The sequence below is a fragment of the Suillus subalutaceus genome (assembly GCF_016647625.1).
Source record: "Suillus subalutaceus strain FC151 chromosome Unknown DFJ58scaffold_63, whole genome shotgun sequence".
Classification (NCBI taxonomy): Eukaryota; Fungi; Basidiomycota; class Agaricomycetes; order Boletales; family Suillaceae; genus Suillus; species Suillus subalutaceus.
Genome location: NW_024540312.1, coordinates 12640 through 29451, shown reverse-complemented (window position 1 = coordinate 29451; position 16812 = coordinate 12640). Strand labels below are relative to the sequence as shown.

General features: G+C 47.2%; 4 protein-coding genes across 4 annotated transcripts; all 4 read right to left on the bottom strand.

Moving 5' to 3' along the window:
* Nucleotides 1–2158: 2158 nt before the first annotated feature.
* On the bottom strand, nucleotides 2159–2650 carry DFJ58DRAFT_791910 (uncharacterized protein). The gene is made up of 3 exons (XM_041390331.1): nucleotides 2570–2650; nucleotides 2378–2525; nucleotides 2159–2331 (listed from the first exon to the last, which is right to left on the bottom strand). The coding sequence occupies exons 2-3, from the start codon at nucleotides 2497–2499 to the stop codon at nucleotides 2235–2237; spliced, it is 219 nt and encodes a 72-aa protein (XP_041243172.1). The 5' UTR covers nucleotides 2500–2525; nucleotides 2570–2650; the 3' UTR covers nucleotides 2159–2234.
* Nucleotides 2651–6610: 3960 nt separating this feature from the next.
* Nucleotides 6611–7956, bottom strand: DFJ58DRAFT_728720 (uncharacterized protein; the record flags this gene model as incomplete). Its single annotated transcript, XM_041385631.1, has 7 exons — nucleotides 6611–6892; nucleotides 6946–7130; nucleotides 7191–7319; nucleotides 7370–7445; nucleotides 7506–7655; nucleotides 7725–7828; nucleotides 7884–7956. 7 exons carry the CDS (start codon nucleotides 7954–7956, stop codon nucleotides 6611–6613), a joined length of 999 nt encoding a protein of 332 aa, XP_041243171.1.
* Nucleotides 7957–10244: 2288 nt separating this feature from the next.
* Nucleotides 10245–12058, bottom strand: DFJ58DRAFT_842013 (uncharacterized protein; the record flags this gene model as incomplete). The annotated part of the gene is made up of 10 exons (XM_041392780.1): nucleotides 10245–10346; nucleotides 10390–10463; nucleotides 10759–10993; nucleotides 11098–11231; nucleotides 11292–11354; nucleotides 11470–11545; nucleotides 11607–11680; nucleotides 11707–11758; nucleotides 11827–11930; nucleotides 11986–12058. The coding sequence occupies 10 exons, from the start codon at nucleotides 12056–12058 to the stop codon at nucleotides 10245–10247; spliced, it is 987 nt and encodes a 328-aa protein (XP_041243170.1).
* Nucleotides 12059–13897: 1839 nt separating this feature from the next.
* Nucleotides 13898–16602, bottom strand: DFJ58DRAFT_791853 (amino acid permease-domain-containing protein). Its single transcript, XM_041390330.1, has 17 exons — nucleotides 16506–16602; nucleotides 16247–16452; nucleotides 16152–16198; nucleotides 16048–16102; nucleotides 15891–15971; nucleotides 15766–15832; nucleotides 15680–15712; nucleotides 15528–15618; nucleotides 15368–15469; nucleotides 15223–15314; nucleotides 15105–15167; nucleotides 14981–15051; nucleotides 14898–14934; nucleotides 14700–14847; nucleotides 14515–14653; nucleotides 14340–14462; nucleotides 13898–14279 (listed from the first exon to the last, which is right to left on the bottom strand). Exons 1-17 carry the CDS (start codon nucleotides 16513–16515, stop codon nucleotides 13983–13985), a joined length of 1662 nt encoding a protein of 553 aa, XP_041243169.1. The 5' UTR covers nucleotides 16516–16602; the 3' UTR covers nucleotides 13898–13982.
* Between the last annotated feature and the right edge of the window lie 210 nt (nucleotides 16603–16812).

Genomic DNA, 16812 nt, shown 5'->3' with positions numbered 1-16812 from the left:
TTCCAATGATCACCCATCTGTCATCAAGTAATGGCAGTTCTCTCATGCTACCCCAGGATAATACCTCATCATGCGCCTGTAGAGCTCTGTTTTTCTCAAACTCAAATGCGCACACCAGGACGTTTAAAAATGGCATCGACCTATTTATGTACTGCATGTCCTCTAATGGTTCCGTAGGATCCAGAGTGAGCCGGACGGCCCAAAGAATAAGGAGGGCAGTTATGAACACCGATCTATACCAATCGAGGTGAGCTCGAAAAACTGTGAACGTGTAAGATAGCTTTACCTGTCCACGACATGTTGAGTGGGGCATACACTGAAAGCACTGCCATTCAGGAACGAATAGCTGAAAGGGGCGAAGCCGTAGACAAAATTGAAACGCCTCTCAGGCTACTTTGGGCATCTATCCAGCGCTGAGGCTTGAACACGTTAGGCTCTGGGTAGACATCTGGATCGCAACAGATGGGCCTAGAGCCATGAGCGTTGGATCTTTAGTATCTTGAAGCACGAGGCTTACTGAAGGTGACTGAGTGCCCCAACTGAAATACAATGATTTTTCTGACGGGCTAGATCATCATTCGCCCGACCAGTTGTTCAAACATCACTTGCCCAAATCATGTCTTGGGTTGCTCGGTGAGCCAATGCTACATCGTGAATGTTGTGACACTTAAGTACAAACGCAAATGAAGCTGATCGCTACTGGAAGCCCCAGGTCGTTATATTAAAGCCTCAGATACGAATACTTTCAGACGAGAAAAGGATCTTAGTCGATGACTCGGAAGGTCGGTGCTACCGCAGAAAATTATTCAACCCGCAGCACTGCAAATTGTACTACCCATCATTCATCCGGATTTGAATTCTATTGCTACTCGCTGTGCTGCTTTGAAGAACTTAACCGTCAGGAGCTCAGATGACAGCACAGAAGACGAACTGTCCTTGCTCTCCGACAGTGCCCGTTTGTGCAAGCGGCTTGTAACTCCGTGTTGCCCAGCGCTCGGCTGGGAAACATGGAAACACCTCTCCAACCTCCCCCTTTTTAGACTGACGATTAGTGAATTCCGCAGTTCCTGCCTACATTATCACAGGCTGTTCACAGCCTTGCGACACTCGGAATTCCCCTTGTTAAAAAAGTTCGTGATGATCATCGCAGATAAATTTTCGACAGAGGCTGAGACTGTCCCAGTGCAAAGCATGCCAAACCCTGGAAAATTCATCATTTTTGCCGTTCATGAAGGACCTCGAGACCCCTCAGGCAGCTCTTCGACAGCGGTTACACAATTTCACTGCTTCACACAGCTTTGAACCCTGCGACTCACCCTTCGTCGACCTCCTTTTTGAAGCCATGTCAACTTGGCCGCACATGTTGTCTTTGATAATGGAAGACCCGCGTCTTTGTCCATCTACCGTTACATTCCGCAGATTATTTGCGGCGCTCCGTTCATGTCCCCACTTGCATACACTGCGATTGTTAATTGATATTGTGAATATCGATGGGGCCTCCCTACAAATTGACACTTGATCGCCGTCTCTCACAGCGGACCCTATAGCTAACGCTCGCCGCATCATTCTTTCCATGCTTCCGAGGCGTCAACCAAGTTAACAGCATCACGAAGTAGCATGAAGTCAACGTGCATCTCGCATCTTTCAAAGCTTTTGCGCTATTTGACCCCCATGGTTTACAGGACCCGCCTCGAATACTTATGTTCGGAGAATGATCGATTGTTATATTCCTTCGCGTTCGGTCTCGCCCTGTCGTTGTCATTATCGTTGCTGTTGACTATATGTAGTTGTAGTTATTTCTCGTCTGACCGTTAAAAAACACTATCGCATGGGGTCTCCTCACACGTTTATATGGAGTATCTGTACCGGTCTTCGCCTACTTAAAATAATCTCGATTCGCTAGCTCCGTTTGTAAAACAAACGCAATTCCACATCCCTTTGGTGTACGATTTGAGTATATTAAATCTATGATGGGCCCAATATCGAAGTTCTTCATAGTATCAAGCCCCAACAAGGACCTCCCTAACATTCACATTCACATTCTTCTCCTCTGACTCCGAATACTTGATACGCTCCCCTCACTGCCCTTTCCAATGTTTGGCACTGGGCCCGTGAACCAATGCACGCCACCATACACAGGGCAATAGTACCACATGATAACGACAACATGCCGAGGATGATCGAGATAATCGCGACGAACCAAACGGTGTTGACGGGCGTCTTGGTAAAGCTGTTCATGCGATAGATGTAAGATGAGAACGGAAGTGCGCCATCACGGGAAAAAATGTTTGGCGAGATGATGCAAGGACCATGCTCGAGCCCATCATATATCTGCACATAATCAATCATAGTTCAAAGAGCACCACTGTCGACTTACTGAGCAAGCACGACGAAGGACCACAATGCAAGCGTTCCATTTTGGCCGAAGCTGTTGAAGAAAATTTGGGCCATGGGCTGTCCAATCGGGCTGTTGAGAAGGGAGTTCACGTCGGTGCCCATGCAGAATGCAAGAGAGACGTTGATTGCTGCAAGACGGTAAGTAGTGTTTGCGAAGCTAATAAATGCGTACCCCAACCAAGGACACCTGCGATGCCGATGGCGCTGACCTGGAATGCATTCAGCAATTGAACAAGTACGGAGTCTGAGGATTACAATGGCCCATGGAACAGCAGTGGCAGCGTTAGACGATTCCTCGCTGATATCAGCGTGCGATGCTTTTTTTAAAAAAAAGCCATTTCATCCCACCCCAAGTACCTCACACATCGCATCGCACTAGATGACCTCACAGTCCCATTCAACTCCCCCCACTCCCCACTCGTCAATACAAAATTCGACTCCTCCTCTCCTTGGGTCGCTCTAATCCCTCCCAAGAACCCGAAATGATTGCGTTTCTGCACAGTTGAAAAGCGCCATCGCAGCTTGTTGCGAACGGATATAATTCCTAGTTCCATCCCAGCATCAACAACCCAATCCAATTTCATGCGGGAGTGAAAGGAAGGGGATATATGAAGGGAACAGACTCACCTAACAACATTCTCCTGAAAACCTTCATCCTTCTCCACTTCGCCATCAACGCCGAACGGGACAGGTTCGACTAAGGCTGATATCAATGCATTGAGCATTGCTGTAAAGACCCCTCTTATATATCTCCTCCTGAATCGCAGCGAGCGTGGGAGCAGACATAGAGACGGATGACGGATCAAAGAACTTCGAAGCATGACGATTTGCGTGAATTTGGGGTGGTTCGGTTTCTGAGATTGACTAGTGATCAGGTACTACCGTTACTCATATCCAATTCTCGATTGCACGAAACAAAATCTGTCTGTTTGGAATCGCGGTTTCCAGCACCTCATCTCAATCGCCGGGCGGATTATGATGTAGCTGGGAGAGAAGAATGAAGTGCGTGGCAGGGATACTTAGCCGTTTATTCGTAGACTGTTGCTGATATGATGTACGTGCTTGTTGGAGGTAAAATATGACTCAAAGCAATGAGCTCGAGAGAACGTTCCAGAGCCGATTAGATAACCGGTACTAGCATATAGGCAACGCAACTCACTGAAATGCTAATTCATTGTCACATTCTGATATTGAGAATGCATGAGAGCGCTTCGCAGCGAACTGCCTCTCATCTTCCCCAGTGATTGAAAACTAGGTAATCATAGATGGAGGCCGTATGTAATGTGACCCTGTGACGCTCGGGCGCTTCAGCTGCACAGCCTATGCTGTAATAGCTATGAAATGAACACGAGGATACAGCATGTATAATAACGTACCAGGAAGCAGTGTATTCAACTCTGACTTGACGCAAACAACCATTATTCCCTGTTCCCCGCCCATCGCTTCTGAGAAACCTCCTCGTAAGTGACTATTTTGAAATATGACGGATGAAAGCTGAGATGGCGCTGCACCACGTAGTCGGAATTTGAAGCATGTCTTCACCAACCGCCAAAACGAAAGAAACATCAGCGATAACGCCTCGCCAGAAATTTGAAGGACACACTGATGTTATCTGGGGCGTCATACACCTGCCAGGCGGACAGCAAATCATCACTTGTTCAGATGACGGCTCGCTCCGAGTGTGGAACTTGAAAAGCGGGAAACAGATAGGAGAAGACTGGCGGGACGGAGAAAGTGCCGTGGGGAGTATAGCGCTGTCTCCGGACGGGAAGAAAGTGGTTAGCGGGAGTGAGGATGGTGCAGTGAGGCTGTGGGACATCGACACATGCAAAGTCATTGCGAAATGGACGGGGCACACAAAGCTTGTGAGGTCTGTCTGCAGCAGTCGAGATGGTCAGAGAGTGTTAAGCGGATCTGTCGATGGGACTGCAAGGCAATGGGACGTGGAAAACGGAGATACGATCCTGGAGCCAATCGTGACAGGGTACGAATACGTGTGGGCAGTGGTCTATTCACCAGACATGACCTTGATTGCCACGACTGGTGGACGTGATAGGTCCTCGACTGGAGAACCCAAGTACTCAATTCAAATATGGGACACAAAGACAGACAAGCTTGTTGCAACTCTCAAAGGACACTCGGACTGGGTGCGCTGTCTGGCTTGGACCAAGGACGGAAAAACGCTTATCTCCGGGTCCTATGATTGCTCAATTAGGACATGGAATACAACCAAGTGGGAGCAAATCACGGTTCTGGATGAGCACATGCAAGGTCTCCTTGCCATTGCAATATCACCGAATAGCCGCATCCTTGCAAGTGCATCATTCGACAACACAGCGCGATTATGGAACCTCGATAATGGGCGACCCATCAGTTCGCCCCTCCAGCACGCAAAGCAAGTGAACTGCGTATCGTTTTCCGCAGATGGAAAGCTACTAGCCACCGGTTGCAGTGACAACAACGCGTACTCATGGGATGTTGCTGTGATTATTAAAGAAGCTGGACTCGACGAACTTTTGTCAGATTCAAAGGTGAGTTGGCATGCATGTCTCATTGTATTACATTCTCATAACTGAACGCGCTTTGCCAGGCCGACAAGTTAACACTCCGTGTATGTGATACCTTCATTCAAAAGTCTTATATCGTTCAACATATACACTCTAGGCCAGTGCTACACGACGTCCGATCCAGCTACGTCCGCCTGCTAATCGTGTACCTCATGATTTTTTCGATGGAGCCCTACCAGCTCATGTACGCCATTACTATCACTTTGAGACTTATTCTGACCTCTGTGGTTTCAGTCGTCAGCACTACCAGAAACCACACTTCTCAGGCGTTTATTCCACCGCAACCGCAACACCTCCAGTGCCCATGATACGTCACCATCCTCCCCTCTCGATTGGGCTCGAAACCTTTTCAAACTGCGCAGACAAAGTGGTGAGGAAGTTGAGTTACAAGGGCGCAGCTCTGCAGATGTTGAGGTTCCATATGCGAAAGGCAAACGTGTATGTTATCTCTACTTCTCAGACGGTCAACTCGACCTGATATCACATAGAGAAACGCTTCAAAGAGGGAGGTTGCGTTAGCGAAACAGAAACAGAAAGCGAAAGCGTTGCACTCGAAGAACTCTACTTCGGGCAGCTCACAGCCTCCCAAGCCCAATGTCACTAAGCCATCTTCGCAACCACAGGCTTCGTCGTCCACCACACCTGCTACCGGTGACGCTACCACAGCTACAACATCAACACCGCCGTCACGCCGTCACGCAATGATAAAAGATGCTGGACTCTGGACTCGCATTTGGCTCTTTCTCGGTTGTCTCTCTCCTGAATATACGGACGATCATCATTAGATCTCGTCATCCTTCATGACTCGCATGCCTTTACATCTCTCGACGGACTCTCATTGATGTGTTCCACCTCTCCCTCTCATGTATCTCGAACCGTCCTTTATGTATGATACGGACACCAGACGCCTCGCCACCTCCGTCTGCAATGTATATTACCCATACATTTTTCTGCAGATGAAAGACTGCCGTTACAGACGAACGTGCATACAATCCTAACTCGAACATAACGTCAACATTTCAACCATTGCATGATAATCTAATATAGGAGCAGGAAAAAAAGACTCGCCTGTAACGATCAAGTCAGGCTCGACACCAAAGCATCAAATGACAAAGGTCAGCGGTTGAAAACAGTTTCGGATACGTTCACTGACTGTACAAGTGCCATTGGTGACTCCTGCCATTGCAATATCTTTCAATGCTCAAATCCTAGAAACTTGCCCATCGGTTCACCCTCCGAGCCCAGCATGCTACAGCTAGTAATACATTAGTTACTCGTTTTCAACAGATGGAAAAATAGTAGCCACTGGCCGCGCTGCATTGGCAACACATACATGGATGTTTCTGCGATTGTCAGAAGCTGGCCTCGACGAACTTTTTGTCAGATCTAACTTGAGATGGATTTGTTTCTAGCTCTTTATCCGTTGTACTTCCTTGAATTTACTGACGGCAACCATTAATCTACACCGCTAGCATTACGATTGCTATCATTGTTCATGAAAGCGGAGGACGTATGAAAATTATACAAAGATTAATTCAAGTCATATATCAACTCAGTGACTGTTCTTCGCTATTACGAGCCTCAGACCGACCCAAGGTTATCGCCTAATACTATCAAAACAATTTCCGTGAAAACAATAATTGAGTTTAGCCTGACAATGCATCGCAAGATGTCTCACCCAAAGACTCCTTGCCTGTCGGTGGTCCGCTCTCGTTCCAACTTGAAGTCTTGTACACACTGGTACTGTCGGTGTGCGTGGAGCGGGATATGTCGACCCGCAGAGGCTTCATAGAATATTGCGACGAGCTCCCTCGTTCCGTTTCACTGGTCATCCCCCCACGGACAGTCAAAATCTGAGTGTGAGTGTTTTGACCGATTGCGATTCGAATTATTATCATGTAGAAAGCAATTGAGATGACCGGCGTGAGCTAGTTGGTCGAAAATCAGTCATTGTTATAACATGTGTTGTCGGGGTAATCACCATGTCTATCAGAGTAAACGGTCCAGTGCCCAAGCAGAGGGATCCACTTACTGTAGCGAGGAGCGCTATGGTGTACAAAATAGCAGAATCCATTATTACACGTATTATACTCGTGGTCAGGGCCTTTGAAGTGCGAGAGGAAGAGACATTGCGCTCGATTTTCCAGATGCGATACGCAAGTAATCCTGGAAATTTACAAGTTAGCATGAGAACATGACATCGTGGTCGGGCAGAAGCGTGCTTACCTGAACTCGTCAAATTTGCTGCAAGTGTCAGGCCACAGAACGCTCCCATGCATTCTACATTCACTTTAGTAGAAATTATTCCGTTACTGCCGGTTTGTGAATCGCCGTAAACTGAGAGAGCACCGGTGACTTCAAGGCAATATTAGAGCATGCAACTCCCAAAATCACTGTAACCCAACCTGCGACGCAGCACCACAGCAAGCTTGGTAGAATGATGACCCAGGCAGCTTGCCAGACGACGTAACAACGATAAATCTGTCACCAGAAAGCCATTTCTATAGCAATTTTAAACTTGCAGATAAAATTTGAACGCACCGCCACCGCATCACCAAGCAGAGTTTGCAGAACGTATATTGAATTCTTGATTATATACGTTTCTTGAGAAACATCTGCAAAGTACGCCGCTGGCACACCATGGTACGTCACCAGTCCGTATTCGATCCGAATAATGCGGACGACCATGTGCTTAGAGAAATGTTTCAGTAGATGATATCTAATGAAAGAGGCGAGGGGCTAACTGCAGGTACTCAATACCGACAGCAGGATGGCTGCGGCAGCGACTGGGCGATTGATATCTCGCATGGTACGCTTGTAGGTCATTGCCCACATGGTGCCAATAAACATGAGGACCGAAAAACCTGAAAAATTCTGGCTTCGTGGTCACCAGACGGACAAATTGACTGAGATGCTCACCATATATAATGCCTTCCAGCACCGTCGATATTAGAGACGCGGTATCCAGCGAGAATGAACTCGTAAAAGCCATGGCAAGAATGACGCTCGGGAATGGCTTGGGGCGGATACAAGTCTCGTCAATTCTATGTATATATCATAGTTGTACTAGTAGAACTTAATACGAAGACCCCAGATTGACATTCCATCATGCGGATACTTTTTTTGTTCAGCGCTCCGAGGATTAAATTTATGGAAGCCAGGACCACCGCTACTCTGTTACTCACAGGTGACAAGACCTATAACAGGCAGTCACACTTTGGGACACAGCATGCAACTGGGCCTTGACACGACATAGATAAGTATGGAGGTTGGTACTTCTCACTTACCTATGCGTTAACGCCTACTTGTATGCTAACTTGTCATGGTATGAGTGGTGCTTGACCTAGTCTGAATGAGGCCTGACATGGCATGGTAGAAGCTTGACTTGATAGGTACAAAGTATGGAAGTTGCATCGGACTTGACAAAGTGGAGTCGAGGCTTGAAATTTGACACAGTGAGACAAATACTTCACGCTAGCACGTCTGAAATTCAACACTATCATAATCAATGATTTAGGCAATACAAGGCAAACACAAGGTACACACCACATTCCCGAAGTAGTACGAACGCGGAGGACAAGCACTGTGAGTATGGTGGGAAGTGAATGCAGCACTCCAGGGCCTGTACGCAGATAGATATTCAGTGATCATTCAAAGTGTTGGGACTCGCAGTTCATTTCGAGCGATGTTTGTTATTTGAAGACAGTGCCGCGTCACACACGAGCACCACACCGCGTCAATTTCACCTCACGGGGTGCACGAAGTCCCGCTACTTATGGGCTAAGGAGCGCGGCAAGTGGTCCTGATTTCCATATAATTTATCAATCGCGAAAACGATGAAGCAGTATCCGCGCATGTCGGATCCAACTATCCATTGGGTTAGAATTGGGCGCTGACCGGTCGACCTTTCAGGGAGTGCATGATAGAACCTGTGCAGCTCGGCAGTGATTGATATTGGATGTACACCCCCTGGCACCCTCGAATCTAGTATGATACCGGTAAATCACCTGAAATTTGTACTCGTCCGCAAATTTGCACCCAGCCATTGGCCACTCCCTGGTGGAATCAGCAGGTGACGATACTTAAGGTCTCAACATGGAATCTTTCTTACCTGTCAAGAAGTCGATGGGAGGCTGAGTCTGACACACTTGAACTCGTTACTCGAGGCTCTGGTACCTGCAAGCCGGATTGAGTCGGAGTTTTATTCCAATTATCACCCTATCTGTCATCAATGGCCCAGGTCTGGCCTGAACGTTCGAACTCTGTTTCCGGAATCCTCAAAATCCAATGCGCAGTGCACATGCGAGGACATTTGAAAATGGCAAAGGTAGTAGACACCGACACCACGCCATATGCATAAGCAGCCACTCGCTGGCAAAAGAGTGAATTTGAAATTCAAAGAGATGCTGTTCGTGTCGAAATGTTGGAAGATCTCTCCGGCTTCAAGCTTCAGCGTTGTCTGCTCCACTCCTTGGCGGTTATTATTTTGATGCAACTGGAAGAACGCGCGCATACACTATGCGGAACAACTGTGAGCTGATTTGGGTATCGGCGTGTTTCGAGTCAACTCACATTTTTATCACCTCGTCGTATGACGCCTTCAGTGATAACCAAGGTCAGTGGAACAGCGGAAAACAGTCCAATTACTTGCCATGAACATGAATATGATGATCTTGTTTACTGCAGAAAGACTATGTTGTTCTATCTCAGCAGAGGGGTGATATCGTCACATATATCTCATTCCATCCAAGAAGAGCATTTCGACGTACTGGTTTTTGAAGTCCGGTACTAGTCTTGGTGTTTTTGAAAACAGCGTTCACTAAATGTACTAGTGCCATTGTCCTGCCATTGCAATATCTTTCAACGATCAAATCCTAGAAACGTGCCCATCGGTTCACCCTCCGAGTCCAGCATGCTACAGTAAGTAATACATTAGTTACTCGTTTCAACAGATGGAAAAATACGGCCGCGCTGCATTGGCAACACATACACATGGATGTTTCTGCGACTGTCGGAGAAGCTGGCATCGACTCGGACAACCTTTTTGTCAGATCCAACTTGAAATACGAGTTAAATGGCTTTCGCATTTTATTTATCTGTGTATACTCAACATGTTCTGCCAGGATGGTGACAGGGAATTACTCGATGTATGTGACATGTACAGAATCATTTCAATATTAATGTGATTAAGTTACAGGGACACCCAATAGTAATCGACGTCCCGTATGCACAGGGCAAATACGTTTTTTTTCATGCCTCTCCGAGTCTCCGAGTCTTCATTCAATCTGATTTCATGCAGGGGAATGCTTCAGCTAGGGACAAACGGAAGAAGAATCCTTTGACCTCAATAACTTGGACTACCGTAGGCAGCTCATAGCCTGCCTAGTCCAGTGTTACGCAGCAATCCATCGGAGCGGCTACAGACCCACTCATCTTCACAACCATATATCACTGCTTTCACATCATCCACCACACCTCCCGTCGCTGCTACTTCCGCAGCTACAGTGCTGGACTCGTTTCTAGCTCTTTATCTGTTTAACTTCCTGACGGCAACCATTAATCTACATCGCCAGCATTACGATTGCTATCATTGTTCATGAAAGCGAAGGACGTATAATGATTATATAAAGACTAATTCAAGTCATAGATCAACTCAGTGACTCTTCTTCGCTATTACGCGCCTCAGACCGACCCAAGGTTATCGCCAAATACTATCAAAACAATTTCCGTGAAAACAGTAATTGAGTTTAGCCCGACAATGGATCGCAAGATGTCTCATCCAAAGACTCCTTACCTGTCGGTGGTCGGCTCTGGTTCCAACTTGAAGTCACGTCCACACGGGTACTGTCAGTGTGCGTGGAGCGGGATATGTCGACCTGCAGAGGCTTCACAGAACGTTGTGGAAAGCTCCCTCGTTCCGTTTCACTGGTCATCGCTCCACGGGCAGTCAAGACCTGACTGAGAGTGTTTTGACCGATTGCGATTCGAATTATTACCATGTAGAAAGCAATTGAGATGACCGGCGTGAGCTAGTTGATCGAAAATCAGTCATTTTTATAACATGTGTTGTCGGTGTAATCACCATGTCTATCAGAGTAAACGGTCCACTGCCCAAGCAGAGGGATCCAATTACTGTAGCGAGGAGTGTTATGCTGTACAAAATAGCAGACTCCATTATTACACGCATTATACTCGTGGTCAGGACCTTTGTAGTGCGAGAGGTAGAGACTCTGCGCTCGATTTTCCAGATGCGATACGCAAGTAATCCTGGAAAATTTCAAGTTGGCATGAGACTATGGCACCGTGGTCGGGCAGAAGCGTGCTTACCTGAACTCGTCAAATTTGCTGCAAGTGTCAGGCCACAGAACGCTCCCATGCATTCCACGTTCACTTGGTAGAAATTATTCCGTTACTGCCGGTTTGTGAATCGCCGTAAACTGAGAGAGCACCAGTGACTTCAAGACATTATTAGAGCATGCGACTCCCAAAATCACTGTAACCCAACCTGCGACGCAGCACCACAGCAAGCTTGGTAGAATGATGACCCAGGCAGCTTGCCAGACGACGTAACAACGATAAATCTGTCACCAGAAAGCCATTTCTATAGCAATTTTAAACTCGCAAATAAAAATTTGAACCCACCGCTACCGCATCGCCAAGCAGAGTTTGCAGAACGTATATTGAATTCTTGATCAGATACGTTTCTCGAGAAACATCTGCAAAGTACGGGCCGCTGGCACACCTTGGTACGTCACAAATCCGTATTGGAACCGAATAATGCGGAAGACTATGTGCTTGGAGAAATGTTTCAGTCGATGATATTTAATGAAAGAGGTGAGGGGCTAACTGCGGTACTCAGTACCGACAGCAGGACGGCTGCGGCAACGACTGGCCGATTGAAATCTCGTATGGAACGCTTGTAGGTCATTGCCCACATGGTGCCAATAAACATGAGGATCGAAAAACCTGAAAAATTCTGGCTTTGTGGTCACCAGACGGACAAACTGACTGAGATGCTCACCGTATAACATGCCTTCCAGCACCGTCGATATTAGAACTGCGGTATCCAGTGAGGTTGAACTTGCAACAGCCATGGCAAGAATGACGCTCGGGAAAGGCTTGGGGTAGAGTCAATTCCATGTATATATCATAGTTGTACTAGTAGAACTTAATACGGAAGACCCCAGATTGACATTGCATCATGCGGATACTTTTTTGTTCAGCGCTCCAAGGCTTAAATTTATGGATCCAGCCAGGACTACCGCGCTCTGTTACTCAGTGACAAGACCTATAACAGGCAGTCACGCTTTGGGACACAGCATGCAAGTCACTGGGCCTTGACGCGACATAGGTAAGTGTGGAGGTTGGTACTTCTCACTTACCTACGCGTTAACGCCTCCTTGCATGCTAACTTGTCATGGTATGAGTGATGTTGGACCTAGTCTGGACTCTGAATGACTCGGCTTGACATGGCATGGTAGAAGCTCGAGTTGATAGTACAAAGTACGGAAGTTGCATCGGACTTGACACAGTGAGACAATAATTCACACTGCCAGTCTGCCACGTCTGAAATTCAACACTATATCAATGATTTGGGCAATACAAGACAAACACAAGGTACACACCACATTCCCACAGATTCCCGAGTAGTACGAACGCAGAGGACAAGCACCATAAATAAGGTGGGAAGTGAATGCAGCACTCCAGGGCCTGTACGCAGATAGATATTCATATGTTTGATCATTAACGAGGATTCAAAGTGTTGGGACTCGGAGTTCGTTTCGAGCGCATCGATGTTTGTTATTCGAACGATTTGTGACAGTGCCGCGTCACACACGAGCACACGCCGCCCTCACGGGGTGCACGAAGTCCCGCTACCTAACGCGCGCGGTAGTCCTGTTTTCCATATAATTTATCAATCGCGTAAACGATGAAGCAGCTACTAGCTGTATTCGAGCATGTCGGATCCAGAGCCCATTTGGTTACAATTGGGCGCTGACCGGTCGACCTTTCAGGGAGTGCATGACAGGACCTGCGCAGCTCGGCAGTGGATGTATACCCCCTGGCACCACCGAATCTAGTATGGTACCAATACCGCCTGAAATTGTACTCGTCCGCAAATTTGCGCCCAGCCATATATGTTGGCCACTCCCTAGTGGAATCAGCAGGTGGCGATAAAGTCTCAACATGAAATCTATCTTACCTGTCAAGAAGTCGATGGGCGACTGAGTCCTGACACGCTTGAGGCTGCAAGCCGCTAGGCTGGATTGAGTCGGAGTTTTATTCCAACTATCACCCTATCTGTCATCGATATCAATATCAATGGCTTGGCCAGGATAATGCTGCGTGGCTCTGTTTCCGGAATCCTCAAACTCCAATGTTGCTCCAATGTGCAGTGCACACGAGAACATTTGAAAATCGCATCGACCCGTTCATGTTACATGTCCTCTGATGGTTTCGTAGGATCCAGAGTGAGCTGGAAGGCCCACTTGGAAGAATAAGGAGGGCAGTTATGATTCATGAACACCGATCTATACTAATCGAAGTGAGCTCGGAAAACTGTGAGCGTGCAGAATAGCTTTTACTTGTCCATGACATGTTGACTGGAGGCGTCAACCAAGTTAATAGCATCATGAAGTAGCATGAAGTCGACATGCATCTCATCCTTCAAAGCTTTTGCGCTATTTGGCCACCATGGTTCACGAGACCCACCTTGAATGGATAGACCTGTGTTCGGAGAATGATCGGTTGTTAGATCCCTTCGTGTTCAGTCTCGCCCTGTCATTGTCATTATCATTGCTGTTAACTATAATTGCAGCTGTCATTTCTCGTCTGGCCATTAAATGGCTGTATCGCTGCATGGGGTCTCACATTTATGTGGAGTATCTGTACCGGTCTCCACCTGCTTAAAAGAATCTAGTCGATCCTCTCGGTCCGTTTCTAAAACAAATGTAATTCCACATCCTTGGGTGTACGATTTGAGCATATTAAATCTATGATGGACAAATCCTTCTAGTATCAAACCCCAACAGGGACCTCCCTAACATTCACATTCAAATTCTTCTCCTCTGACTCCCGAACACTCGACACGCTCCCCTCAGTCCCCTTTCCAATGTTTGACACTGGGCCTGTGAACCAATGCACCCCACCATACACAGGGCAATAGTACCACATGATAGACAAGGTGAGTATACCGCCCAGCACGACCACGGTATAGTTCATGTTCGCAACGTCGGTTTGTGGCGTCGTCGGGAATAAAAATACGATGTCCATAACGAGCATGTACGACACCGCAATGATAGCAATTGGAAGGCTCTTCAAATCACAGTTCAATGTTCAACATCCCATCATCAAGCACCAAGCTGTCCGACTCACAAAGATACCTAAATTGAATGGACCGGGCTTGAAATTGTTTGTGAACACGAAGCGCGCGGTCATTGGGATCGCATATGCGATGTATAACGCCGTCACGGAGAGAGGCGAAGATGGCGTTGATAGCTTGCGAGCCCGCAAACGACAACATACCGAGGATGATTGAAATAATCGCGACGAACCAAACGGTGTTGACGGGCGTCTTGGTGAAGCTGTTCATACGATAGAGGTAGGATGAGAACGGGAGTGCGCCATCACGGGAAAATGCGAATGTTTGGCGGGATGATGCAAGGACCATGCTCGAGCCCATCATATATCTGCACATAATCAATCATAGTTCAAAGAGCACAGCTGTCCACTTACTGAGCAAGCACGACGAAGGACCACAATGCAAGCGTTCCATTTTGGCCGAAGCTGTTGAAGAAAATTTGGGCCATGGGCTGTCCAATCGGGCTGTCGAGAAGTGAGCTCACGTCGGTGCCCATGCAGAATGCAAGAGAGACGTTGATCGCTGCAAGACCATAAGCAGTGTTTGAGAAGCTAACTTAGATAAATGCGTACCCCAACCAAGGATGCCTGCGATAGCGACGGCGATGACCTGGAATGCACTCAGCGATTGAACAAATACGGAGTTTGAGGATTACAATGGCCCATGGAACAGCAGTGGCAGCATTTGACGATTCCTCGCTGATATGCACACTTGAGTCAAAGGAAGCTTCAACATGACATGAGTACTAATGACACGTGTAACGCCCTGTGAGAATATACCAATGGTCCACGCGGGCGCAAGGAAGCTCAGAATGAATGCATAGCCATCTGGCCAGCCGTTCACTGCAAATACCATTCTGAGATCAGTCAGGTTCGCCACCGGAATGTATTCACTGACAATTTGCGAAATTACCAAGCGCATAGCTTGCGCTGTTCATGTTCGCCTTTGGGGTGGCAGCAGGAAGGCCGATAATGACGGCGAAACACAAACTACCCGGAGTAATTTAGCAACTCGAGTGCACCTATACGATTTGAGCACAAACCAGATATTAATAACAACATAAACAGTTTGCAGTCTAGCGAGAACCGCAGTTCCCAAGCAGCATATGACTGCGTGCGACAGGACTATTGCAACGTAGACTCCACTAATATTCGACATCATGAATAAAATTATTGATTGGATCGGTGTCTTGCATAACGCACAAAGTTTGGGCACTCGTTGCAGTAAAAGTCTGGCCTGAGCCAATGGATACTGCAGCCATGATTTGCACCGCACATCCCCAGTCAATAGATGCTATGCAGAAAGTCATGCTTAAGTAAAATTTAGCATCATAAGGCAGCCATGAGCGTCTTACCGACCGATGCTATGCTCCCAATGGTGTTTGCGTCTGTTATCGGGTCAATATACCTCTGCTCATAAAAATCACTATAACAGAATTACACCCAACAATCCATGCAAGTAAATTTCTACACCGCGGAGATGACAAGGCGTGTGTCCAGAAGTATAACTGTGGTTCGTCCACGTCACTCGAGAACACCACGTCAACGAAGACAAAACAGACTCACGCCTCCGGATGTTGGCGCCGCAGAACCCAATTCGGCCATCGACAAACCTACGCAGAGGATGAAAAGACTGGCAACTGCCCACTATGGGATATCGACAAGCAACCATGACATCCATCAGCATAATTCGCGCATGGAGATAGCTGAAGCAAGGACGTACACCCCACACCATTGATGCTGGACCTCCATTAGGCACAGCGTAAAAGAGAACAGAGCTATGGAAATGAATTGGATGCTTGGAAGGTAAATAAAAGGACGACGTACGCAATGGAGGGGAGTAGGCCAATAATACTGAAAGCTATACCAAATACCTGTGATCGTCTTCGGTATCAGTTCTGTAATCGTAGCACTGATAATACCTCCAAGGGAGTGAATGCACGCTTGAACTCCTGCTTGTAGCCGAGCTCAGCGAGTAGGGCCTCGTCTGCCTTTCCAATGGCATGCTGGGGTGGTTCCATGTCGCACGCAGCTAGTGGGATGGAAAGAAGAGAAGAAGCGGAAGGACTGTTGAATCCCATTTGGTTATCTATGACATTTGCGGAGTATGCCATGTCGTAATAGAAGACTGATATGTAGAACTGAGGTCCTGATAAGCACCCACCGGTGACACCTACTTACCGGTAACCATAATCGTTCGATGACAGATAGGCACTGAGCTGTGTAAATATTGCACCTACAGGATTAGCTACCCACTTGGAGTTGGCACATGTGCATGAGGAGATTGTTCAATCTAAAATCAATTGATTGCTCAGGTGCATGAGGAGAACGTTTTCAACTGACCGTATCTCCATTTACGTAACACGTAAGCCTGGCAGCGTGGTATCCTTCAAACGCTACGACAGGAGCAGGTTGGCATACCTGAACTTTAAAGCGCTAAAACCTTTCAAGTCCACCTACCTGGACTCGTCGCTTCATGGTCAACACA